Here is a 12057-nt window from a genome sequence, read left to right on the forward strand (position 1 = left end):
GTCCGTACAAGCATGCTAAATCACAACCTGCATACAACACCATGAGATTGTTTTGAGAATGAATGCATTACTCTCCATCATAGGACAAAAAAAAATGATCATCTTTTTAAGATGATCTTTGCATATTTCTTGTAAATTATATTGTACTGAATCTAAAAACGTGGCAGAAATTAAGAAAAATAGAATTTTAATAGTATTTAATAATAAAGAAAAAAGTTTGAGACTTTAATGTTTAAGCAATTTATATCATGTTCTATATAAAATATACATGTAAAATGTATATCAGTAATTATTGTAATATATTCCTCTATTGTATGATTCCAAGTACTGGCAGCTCAACCCCTTTGTTCCTAGGGACCACTAAAGTGGCATATTTTGCACATAGTTACAAGAAATTCAGGAACAAAAGGGCTAATCAGTAGTTATGGTTATAAGTAATTTACTGTAATATTTGAAATGATGTAAAGGTTCACAAAAATAAGATTCCACCTGTTTACACCCAATTTCAAAGGTGTAAGCCATCATTATCATGTTCCCTTTGCAGCAGGTGTACCCATACTAGAAGTGGCATTTTAACATAAAATGCCAGTATGGTTTCCGTATAACATAATTGTTAATTATGAAAAGACAACATCAAGGTATATTTATGGACATTTATTTACAGAATTTATAGAAAACAGCAAAGAAGGCACCAGTGATCTGAACAAATGATTGCAAATAAAACTTGTAGGAGCTGGTGACAGAAGTAACTGAACAGTATAGAAAGAAACAGTTTACATACGATATCTTGCAGCATCATGCATATGTACACAAAATGTTGATTATTATTTTTAGCTTCCCACAAGGGACAAAAGCCTCCATGTACAAGGTTCGTTACACAAAGAAGTTTCATAAATATTTTATAATGATATTCTCTTGATAAACTGTGTCATGCTTATTCGTGCAATATTTTACTGACTCACTGTCAGTGCATGGTAGGTGTATTACATACTACTAATTAAACAAGTCTACAAAGTGAGATAAGATTCAGCCATACTTTCCTTCAATACTTCAAATTGTTTTGCAGGCATTCTGGATTAGTCAGATTTTTTTGTTTCCTGAAAGATCTCCACTATTGCTTAGTTAAGGACCTTTTTTGTTGTTGTTTTGTTTTTAAGCACAACAATTCAATTAAAAAACAGAGTTTAGAAACAAATGACAGATTTTTTTACTGCAACTAGGGCCTTTTACAATCATGATAGATGGCATATTTGTAAAATTGAAAATTAAATAATTTAAAACTGCCATTTCGAACCATAGGATAATATGGCTTTGGAATATTGATTCAACAGATATACTAGTATTGGAATAAATGTTATTTCTCCTATTATCCATACACAGGCAGTGAGATTAGACTATTAATCTGCATGCATATTTTATTCATCATTCTGTTTACTATAATCACATAGATAAAGACAGCAAAGTCATTACTTAGTATCAAAATCATGCAACAGATGTTAATAATAAAATACATTACATATTAAGAATATCATTATAAAATATCATTTCAGTAGCAATGGCTCAGGACAAATTTAATGCAAAGGCAGAGACAACTGACCTGAGCATGCTTAAAAATAATTCAGTACATGGAAAAAATAGCACCACCAACCTTGAAAGTAAATTGACCTGATGCAGCAGAGACTTTAGGCTTTAACTGCTGTAGGACAGCAGCAGCCCAACTTGTTGATATCCAAATGACCGGATTCCAGATAAACTGAAAAACTGACTGTGAGGAAAAGTCTTTAACATCATAAAGGATTTTAGTCCACTTGCCGAAATTCTGATGTGGTACTTGGCAGTTAGAAAGGATAGCATAATCAATATTTAACTGGTGAATCCACTCATCCACATATAAAAGCTTAACAAATTCATAGCATTAAATGCTACTCTCCAACTAAGCTCAATGGCAATTTTACCTAAGTGAAGAAAGTGGGTTTTGGAGTATAGTAATTAACATCTCTGTTGGATTGATATTATTCATGTCAAAGAAACGCACTTTAGACTGCATTCAGTGCTCACATGGAACCCCACTGATTTCATAAAAACCAACTGTGAATTAACTGCAAGCTCATAGCCAAACGCTTATATGATGAGAAAAGTGAGTCATCACGAAGTACAGTACCAGAAGATTCCAATAGCAGATTGTACATTAACCAGAACTAACAGGGACAACTGTTACTTAATCTCAATACTATTCTCATTCTGGTAACTGCCTTACAACTAGAAAAATAGTACCTTTATTATGTGGGATGAGGCATGCAGTACTTTTATGGTCAACATGCCCACTGAACATCACGGGAGTTTTGCTGCAGTAGGCCTAAGGAACTGGGCCATAAGAGATATGTATGTGTGCAACTATATTCACATGAGTAATCGAGATGTGAGCTATTAACATAAATAAAGCTGTACATGTGCATAAGCCTCTGTAACTGGGTATTTGCAGCCTGATCCTGTGCTTGTCAAAATTCATGAAGGACACATTAGAGAGGCAGGATCATGACCTTAATATAGGGCAATAGCATAATATCCTGGCAAATATTAAAATGGAGAATAGTACGATACTAACTGGATAATAGCAATACTATTTGATACAACTGTGTTTGTATATAATGAGATGGGGGGAAAGTATTATTTTTTACCACTAATTATACTTGTTTCAAACCATGTCAGTGCCTATAAATCATGGAATTATTAGATACGTATTAAAAACTGTTTTTTATATACAACAGCATTCACCAATTTCAACTGAACATTGAGGGCAAGATATGGCCCAGAGAGGAGCCCACTAAATTTAAAAATAGTTTACAATAAGACACTTTGAGCTGTCAACATTTAATGTCTCTAATACTCATTTCACTCATTTTTAAAATTATCATAAGGTAAATTCCTTTATTAAATATCTTATTATATATACTATATCCATAAAAGAGAAAATAATATACATCTAATGCTGCTATGCATAAGTCATGCCACTCTTTGTACATATCAGAATATTTTTAGGCTAAAAAACATAGAGGTGTTTTTCTCATGTATCTATGCATTATACTGGTTTGTGTTTGTTAGATAACACAAATACAATATATTCAAGTCAACAGCATTTTACAGATGGCACAACATGGTCGCTAGCAATTTTCAATGAATAGCTAATGAGAGAGAAAAATGTCATCCAAAAAAACACTGTGAAGTAATTTAGATACAAAAAGCAGCCATAATCTGGAGGCAGCTATCATCCACACAATCCAGACATTGAACAAAAACTGAAACTTTATGAATAAAAAGTTAATAAGCAACCACCACCATTTTTGTGGAACACATAAAACAATATGGTGGCTGGAATTTAAACAACAGACCTATTCTTGGTCCTGCTGAAGTCAATTCAGTGGAAGGTGGATGGAGGCAATATTCTATAGCTATTCTTCTCTTTTTAATATAGCATGGATTTATTTTCACACAGCTTACTAGGTTCTGATCTAAATCTTTCTTCCAAAGAAGTTAAAAGTTACCGATTCCAATAAGGGAAACAACTAAGGCCTTTATTTTAATAAAATACTATGGCCTACCAGTTTAGTAAAGCCTAACTTATCTTTCTCATTAGACAGACAGTGCTAATTGCAATACTAAAATGGTGCCATCTGTGGGTTTGTATTTTTATCAGTTATATATATTTCTTATATTTTGAGAAAAACTTACATGAAATATACTTTTAATATTTCACACATTATATTTATATATAATATAAAAATATACATACCCAAATGCAGTTGTAATGTGTGTGTAAATAAATACATCCACACATTTGTTTATATACGTATACATGTATATAAACTATGCTTCAAATTATCATTGAGAAAAATAGTGAGTTGCAGTTACTTACATTTCAAATAACCTTATATCTAAAGGACGTTGAAATTATACTGTCAACCCAAAACCTCGGTGGTGTTAATAGTTGGTCTTTTGTTTTAAAAAGTTTGACATCACCAACTCATTTGTAAAAAAATGGGAAATAGCCACAAACAAACAGAAACAAATTTAAGTCATGACAAACCTGGTCCAAATGTGAATACATGAATTATTTGAAAGGCTTCATATCCACTTGATAAATCTCAGAGCCATTCATTTTTCTTCCCCCAAAGCCTGGGAAAATACCTCTATTATACATAAAATTTCCTAATTCCCAGTGATATTCACATGTTATTTTCTACTCTGTATTGCATCACCAGAAGACGTGTTTTCCTCAGACATTCCTATATTACAGCTTTCTTCAGTGACACTTCTCTGTCAGTCCCATGAAAAAACAGGCTTTGCTAGAATTAAAATCTCATTTATCACCTTTTAAATTACTGAAGCATCACAGTATTCAAATGTTTAGTATGATCAATAATGTAATGTACTTTTCATTACAATGCCATGGAGAAGATGGTAAAGGCACAAGGGGAAATGTCACAGCCAATGAAACCTGAGTGCATAGTTTTCCTTTATGACTTTGTAAGTCTCTCTCTCTGTATCAAAATTAAACATATTGCATAAGCTATGACACCAAACAAAACTTTGCTCTGAAACCAGGCTATTCATACATTAGAGTATTTAGTTCAACCACGACTTAAAAAAGTAAAAAAATTGTATCTATTAGAATGACATGGATTTCTTCCTAATCTCTATAATAGATGAAGAAAAATATTGCGAAAAAGTAGGTTCTTGGCATTAGAGAACACACAGAAAGGAACAGAATGAGGTAGCATAAACCAGCAATCAAAGCAAAGGAGAGAATATCAACAGACAGCAAAATAAATGGATAGTGGAATTTTACTACTGTACTACTGCAAACCAGAGAGCAGTCTAATAGGCTTGAAAAAAGAACTGCCCTCTTGCCAGTAAATGGGAGCTGCCATCTCTATCCAAAAAATCTACTCTTTCATTTAAAAAAAAGAATTCCTAATTTTTGTAGAGTTCAAATAATCACTCAAGTCTAAATCTCGGCCTTGCTGTTTTTGTAAGTCTGAAGAAAAACATCAGTCCCCTTGCTACTGCCCATACGTTTGCCAAGCTGCAGCAGACTACTGATGTTCTTCAGAATCCTGGTGGCAGCCATGAAACTGATAAGAATCAGTTCAGTTTCATTCTGGAGTCTTTTAGGAAATTATGGGCAGCAGTAGACAAACAGGGGAGCTAGTTAATAGTTACCAGTGAAAGCAAAAACTCAAAGGAGGGAGAAGGAAAACTAGCAAAAACACCCCTGCTTCTGCCTTTTACCCTTCAGTGATAACTTTCCATTCATCCTCTCCCTTGTCCTGATCTAGTGCCTCCCTACTCCTGAGAGAAAAGCAGCTTGAAACAAGAGCATTAATGCATGCTACCTGTGCCAATCATAGAAGGAGAAATAAAGCACAGGACATTGCACAACTGCATTCATCTCATGGTAGGAACAAGAACTGGAACAAAACAAGCCTAGAGGTCAAAAACTGGGTGCAGAGGAGGACTGTGGGTCAATACCATGTGGATGGTGCAAGAGTAAAACCAAATGAAGGAATATAAATAGAACAGTTAAAGTTCAGCAGACGTCCAACATGAAACAACAGAGAAAACAAGATAAGTATGATACAGAGCATGATTCAAAAAGCAACACAAAAATGAGGCAGAAGGCTGACAGAGCAGGTTGACAAATGCAAGGCAAACAAAAACACTAAAGAAAATCTGTCTAAAAATGTTAAGGAAAAAAAAGCTTAAACACCTCTTCTCACTAGAGTCTGACCTGATGTGATCACAAGTTTTTGGAATCCTGTTTATAACAATCTCTAGCTTCCTCTCCTCTTCCCACTCACAAGTTTCAAGATTTTACTGACTTTACAAAAGACTTCAAATATTTTTGTGCATACTGACCAATTTTCCCCCTTATTGTAATAAACATTTTAGCATTGCAGAAATTCTCAGGCTATGACAAAGTTTGCCCTTCCCTGGAGAACTCACATAATTAAACTTCATTCCTACTATGAATCCTTCTAACTTGTTAATAATCAGCTGAGGAAAGACACCAGGACCTATTTGGTAGGAGCAAAGACACAATCATAAACTGGTCACTGCTAGTTGGACAAGGCTATGCAAAAACCAGTGGATGTGAATTTATATAAAAGTACATGTTATTTAATAAAAATTTCTGAAAACAAGAGTAGAGGCTAATTATGTAAAATGCCTGGTTACACAAAGCCTTGGCTGAGATGATCTAGTTGGGGATGGTCCTGCTTTAAGCAGGGGGTTGGCCTAGATGGGATCTCCTGAGGTCCCTTTCAAGCCTCATGTTCTATGATTCTGTGAAAATGCTGGCTGCCTTATGAATTGCATAGAAACGTACAGTCCTATTCAGAAGGTATTCAGCATCTCACAGGATCAGGTTCTAACCTTTCTTTTGCTCAACATTTTCACATTTCAGAATAAGAATTACTTGAATGATGATGAATGGCTAGTATTGTGTGTTGTTTCACTTTTCTAAAATATTTTTTGTGCTTCTACAAAAATATTACATTTGAAACTTTTAGTAACAATACTCAAGGGCTCAAGTCTACCATTTTCACTCCTCCTTCATTCTATAAGGAGGATAATGCTAAATGAAATCAAGTTACATATTTGATTAGCTTGGTAGTAGGGTACCCACCTCTCAATTCCAGTATGGATGTTAGAATCTGAATGTAACATTTGCAGTGTCCTAGATAAGTTGCAATCACTGTATACTCACCTTTCTCCTACTCCTACTGCTGTCTCTCACACTGTGGTCCTGCACTGCCAGTGCAAACTTTGGTTCCTCAGCCAACACCAGTGTAGTGGGCAGTGCTTAGCAGGGCAAACAGCTGATTCTTTTGTAACCAGATGTTCACTGCTGGTAGAACTGTTGTGTTTTTCAATTATCTTGAACCTGTACGGCTAGTAATTGCACTGCTCTTGCTGAAGGAAAGACTGACGAGTTGGAGGGAGCCTTTTGTTCTGGTTTTCTTTCTGGTTGTGATATTTTAATGGTCCAGAGCCCATACTCTTAAACTGCAGAGAGGCACAAACTGCGTTCAGTTCTGCGGGTCTTCTGGGAAAAGCCCTGGGCTCGCTCCCCAGATCAGAACTTTTCACAAACTTGGGAGGGGTTACGAGATACAATTCTGGTTCACTCCATTCCAGTAAGTAGCCCCCAAGGTCCCAGCTAGCTGTCTGGGATTCAGACAATTTAAGCCTACCATTATGGGCATGTTTTGTTTTCCCCTGCTACAGCAGGCAGCTACCAACAACTCCAGCAAAGTAGCTCCAGCAGCTAAAGCCATTCCCCTGTGGCTTGCTCTGTCACAGAAGCAAAGGCTCCGGGCTTAGGGTCACTGGCAAGGAGCCTAGCAGTGCAGCATGAGGAAGGCTGCCCAAGCCAGGCAGGGCTTCCAGTGTTCCTGCACCCCTTCAGCTGGAGATAGGAGACAGGCTGGGTGGGAGTCTAGGGCTGCGAACTCTGTTTGAATCTATTCCAGGAGATTTCATCACATGACTTTGTGACATTAATTGCAGTGTGCATTTACTTCAGGAAGGCAAATGCACATTACTATTACATTTGAAAAACCCACTGGACTACTACATACATCAGAGTCAATATTTCATATTTATATTAATGAATGCCCCATCATTTATCTCTTGAGTGGCTCTCAGCAGTCCCACGGAGATTTGTATCTAATTCCTGGAGACTCCAGGACAATGGTGGAAGGTAGGCAACCCTAGGTGTGAACCAGGTCTCCAGCAAGACCTGTTCTGAGTCCTTTCCCCCCTCACCTCCCCATCCCTGCCCCCAGCAAAACAGCCCCACTGTCCTCCTAAGGTGAGAGATGGCAGAACAAGGAGGAACCATCTCAGTTTGCAGCAAGGGAAGTTTAGGTTAGATATTAAGAAGAATTTTCTCACTGGGAGGATAGTGAAACACTGGAACAGGTTAGCGAGAGAGGCTGTGGAATCTCCATCCTTGGAGGCTTTGAGGACCCAGCTACATGAAGCTTTGGCTGGGATGATCTAGTTGGGGCTGTCCTGCTTTGAGCAGAGGGTTGGACCCAGTGGTTTTCAACCTTTTTTGTAAACATTGATGGGCAGTCCCAACCCAGTGCCCCTCACTCCCGACCCATTGCCCCCCAGCCCCCCAGTGTGTGGGGCAGGGGGTGGGGGCTTGGGATATGGGGGGCAGGGGGCTAAGCAGCCCCTCACAGGCTGGAACTGCCAGCCTGCAAGGAAAAAGCCATGGTTTCCCACACTTTTTCTTTTAAAGGAGAATCCATTTTTTAAATGTATTGATCCATTTTTAAAGGTTGTTCACAACCCTTACATACAGTCTTGCACCCCACTTTTGGGTCGCTCCCCACAGGTTAAGAAATGCTGGATTAGATGACCTCCTTCCAACCCTCATTTTCTACAATTCTGTGAAGAATGGTGCATCCTCCCTGCTGGGCCTGGAGCTGCCAGCACTGTGTCTGTGGTGGGGAGCAGAAGTGGAGCTGGCATCATGGTAAGGGGGCACCCCCTGTGGGGGAGAAGCAGGCATGGGGCTGGCAGCCCTGTAAGGGCACTGCCGGCGTGTGTGGCGGGGAGCAGATGTGAAGCTGGCAGTGCTGTAAGGGGGCACCGCCTGCGGTGGGGAGTGGGCATGAAGCTGGCAGGCTATAAGGGGGCGCTGCCTCTGCGTGGGGGGGGGGTGGATGTGGAGCTGGCAGCGCCGTAAGAGGCACTGCTGCTGTGTGTGGGAGGGAGTAGACGCGAGCTGGCAGCGCCGTAAGGGGGCACTGCCTGTGGGGGGGGTTCGGCCGCAGCCCGGGAGCCGCGCAAGCCCCCCGCCCGTGCCCCGGGGAAGGCCTGCTCCCCGTCAGCGCCTCCCAGCCCTTGCAGCTCCCCACGTGCAGCACCTCAGGGGAGGTCCCCGGGCTGGCGGACAGAGACACGCGGGCGCGGAGCCGCTCTGCTGCAGGACTTTATTTCAAGGCGAGTTTTTTTGATTTTTTTTTCTTCTTTCCTCGAATAGCTCCGTCGTCCCAGGCCTGCAGGTCGGGGCGTGCTCCGCGTCGGGGCGGCTCCGGGAGGCAGTGTGGACAGCACACCAGAAAGACAGAGGGAAAGGAGCGAGACACGGACAGCGAGAGAGAAGCGCGGCGCTGAGGAGAGGCAGGAGCGCGCCGGAGGGGCGCGCGGAGCGGGGGCGGGGCAGCCGCCCGGGCACGTACCTTCCGCCTGCGCGCAGGCGAGGAGCAGGGCCGCGCAGGCGGCGGCGATCGCTGCGGGCAGCCTGGTCTTCATGCCTGCCCCGGCGGAGCGGCGCGCAGGAAGGAGCCTGGAGCGGGGCAGAGGAGACCGGGGTTAGGGTTTGCTGGGCACCAGGGAAAGCCGCCCAGAGACCTGCCCGGGCGGACCGCCTGACTCCTTACTCTAGGACGGGCCTCTTGTTAGCGAGACCTCCCACCCAAAGCGGAGCCCGGGCTTAAGTGAGAGTGAGCCTGGGCAGAGGCACTGTAGGAGCCAGGCCCGCAGCACCTCGTCCCCGGGCTGATGGCTAATTCAGAGGTCTTTTTTTTTTTTTTTTTTGCCTGGAATCAACCAAATGCCTCTTTCATCTGGGGATTGCAGTCGGCTCCTTTTTCAGCACTGCTGAAGCACTTAGTTCACTGCCCGTTAGGGCTCTCCAGACAGTTTGGAAACTCATAAAAACTTCTCTTTCTTTGGTTCTGCCTACAAATGCGCCTTTCTCCCTTTCTGTCAGGTCTCAGATAGATTACGCAGACTCCTGTGTAACACGCCGCTCAAACCCGAGCCGGCCTCTAGCCCTGATGTTTTCCCATCGGAGAAGTCGTTTTCACGAGCCGCCGGGGGAAACGGGCTTCAAAGACTCGGTAAAAACAGAGCAGAGCAAGAACCGTGCCCGGGCTGCAGATGGGCTAGAAACCTAGACGGGAGTTAGAGAGCTTGAGTCATCCCTAATTACAAGCAGCTGGGGCGCGTTTGCTCGGGGCTACACGTTCAGGGGCCGGGCTCTGGCAAAGCCGCCGCAGGAGCGTTGCCTGGATAAGTCCTAGGCCCTCGTTACCCTATGGCACGGTGGGGAGGAGTAGTGCATGACACAGAAATCCTCGTTAATGCGCCGACGGTGTCTAAAAGGAGAAACCGTCAGGAGTCAAAATAAGGTGGTGAGAGAGACATTCCCAATTAGGTGACGCATTTAATCCGAAAGGTGCCAGGAGCCTAATGATTTATGTATCCCGCCTTGCTTTGAGAGGTGCCGGGAGTCAAACAAAGACAAGCACGTAAACCATTAGGCTGGCAATAGCCCACAGAAACAGCTCCGTTTTGTGCTGGCTAAAGAAGCGAAGAACAAGACGCGCTGAATCGGTATAAGAAACCGACGCGATCCAGCAATAACCTGCCCGATTAGCCACGCGGAACAAACACACTGTGTTTTCCCCTCATTGCTTTTCTCAGTCGCTTGAAAATTGGGTGAAAATCTGGCCAGAAACTGGGGAAAAGCTGGCTGGAAGGTCTCCCTTAGGCACCCATGCGGGCTACAATGCGAGTGTCCGGCTCTGCCACAAGTAACCACGAAAGCCTGAGCTTCAAGAGCATGCCACCCTCCTGCGTGGGAAAAGGCCACTGTTGTTACATCCCTTTAAGAGCGTTTTGCTGGGCTCGTAAATGCCTTGTAAACTAGGCGCTTTCAGAGGACTCGTGTGCGAGAGCTCTTGCCCGGGCTTAGAGTGCCACCTCTTGAGCCTTTGCAGGAGGATCAGGAATGAAATTGCTCCGAGGCGCATCCAGGAGCGCGTGCTCGGCTCCGGCTGCCGGACAGGGACGCCTGATGCCACCGGCGTGTCTGTCTACACGAGTAGCAGTGCCTGCTGCCATACAGACCACCACGCATATTCCTTTCCCAAAACATTAAAACATATCTATTTGCCTGCTTATAATGGCAGTGCCCCCTTAACAGCTCTATAGCCACGCTCTGCCTTGAGCCGTCTGCAGAGGAAGGCTCCTCTCGCTTGCCGCCCAGAGATAAAAGCAAGATCCCCTTTGGAGCAGGGCTGAATGCCGCAGCTTTGATCTGCCACACGCGTCTGAAGATCCGACCTGCTCAGTCCCCTCTCGGCTTCACACCGGCTCCGCTCCCAAAGACCCGCATAACGTCATTACAAAGCCTGGAGGGCCCCGGCTTTGATGGTTTTCAGGCACAAAGAGCTGTCGGGCAGCTCCAGTCCTGGAGACCGAGGAGCAGCTACTTATAAGGAGCTGCACATAGCAGGGGGGAGAGGGAAGGGATCCTGCCAAGGGAAGGTGACACGAGCATCCGTCGAGCCGAGCCGCGGAGAGAGGCGAGGCGGCCGCGTTGCGGGACCGGAGCGGCGGGCTCAGCGCCCGCTTGGTTTGAACCCGGGCATCCCCCTCCCAACGCCGGGCGAAAGCTAGCGGCTTACAGAAATGCACGGGGTATCTTCTCTTTCTCTCTCTGTCCCCAAGCGGTAGATCTCGCCCGCTCCCCCACAAAAGACCCCGTCCCCGCCCCGGTCCCCGCACGCCAGGGGCACTTGGCAGCTGGGAGACCCGCGATCGCCGCCTCCGCCTGTGCCCGACTCGCACACGGACACGGGTGTCCTCCAGCCTCCGCCCCGGCGCGCACAGACCTGCGGGCAGCGGCGGGGCCGGGCTGCAGCCGGGGCCGCTTCTCCTGCACCTGGAGGCGGGGGGAGGCCGGGCGCCGGGGGAGTAGCGGGCGCCGGGGTCCCGGAGCTCGGGTCCGTCTGAGCAGAGCCGCCTGCTCCGAGTGGGAAGAGCCTCTCCCCGCTCCGCTCCTTAAGAGAGGGCTGTTCCCGGCGCTGCGCGGCCTCTCGTAAGCGGTTACGAAACGGCGGGGCAGGTGGCCGGCTGCCACGGGATGATATATGCGCGGCGCCGCTCCAGCAGGGCAGGGGACCCGCGGCTGGAAACTGGCGCGGGCTGCGCCGCATTCCTGGCGCATGAGCAGGGCCCGGCCGCGGCCGC

The 12057-nt window shown here is 44.6% G+C and overlaps 1 protein-coding gene across 4 annotated transcripts in view; it reads right to left on the reverse strand.

Moving 5' to 3' along the window:
- The window catches only part of COL12A1 (collagen type XII alpha 1 chain), a 132015-nt gene extending 120126 nt beyond the window's left edge, over positions 1-11889 (reverse strand). For 2 of the 4 annotated variants that reach the window (XM_019537646.1, XM_019537645.1), the window contains exons 1-2: positions 11700-11889; positions 9258-9364 (exon numbers count right to left, since the gene is read on the reverse strand). In XM_019537646.1, the coding sequence (XP_019393191.1) occupies positions 9258-9330 (73 nt within the window). In that variant the 5' untranslated portion in view covers positions 9331-9364; positions 11700-11889. The remainder of the gene's footprint in view (positions 1-9257; positions 9365-11699) is intronic. The other 2 variants (XM_019537644.1, XM_019537647.1) reach the window with 2 other exon arrangements.
- Between the last annotated feature and the right edge of the window lie 168 nt (positions 11890-12057).

The sequence above is a fragment of the Crocodylus porosus genome, unplaced genomic scaffold (genome assembly GCF_001723895.1).
Source record: "Crocodylus porosus isolate Cpor-Errol unplaced genomic scaffold, CroPor_comp1, whole genome shotgun sequence".
Classification (NCBI taxonomy): Eukaryota; Metazoa; Chordata; order Crocodylia; family Crocodylidae; genus Crocodylus; species Crocodylus porosus.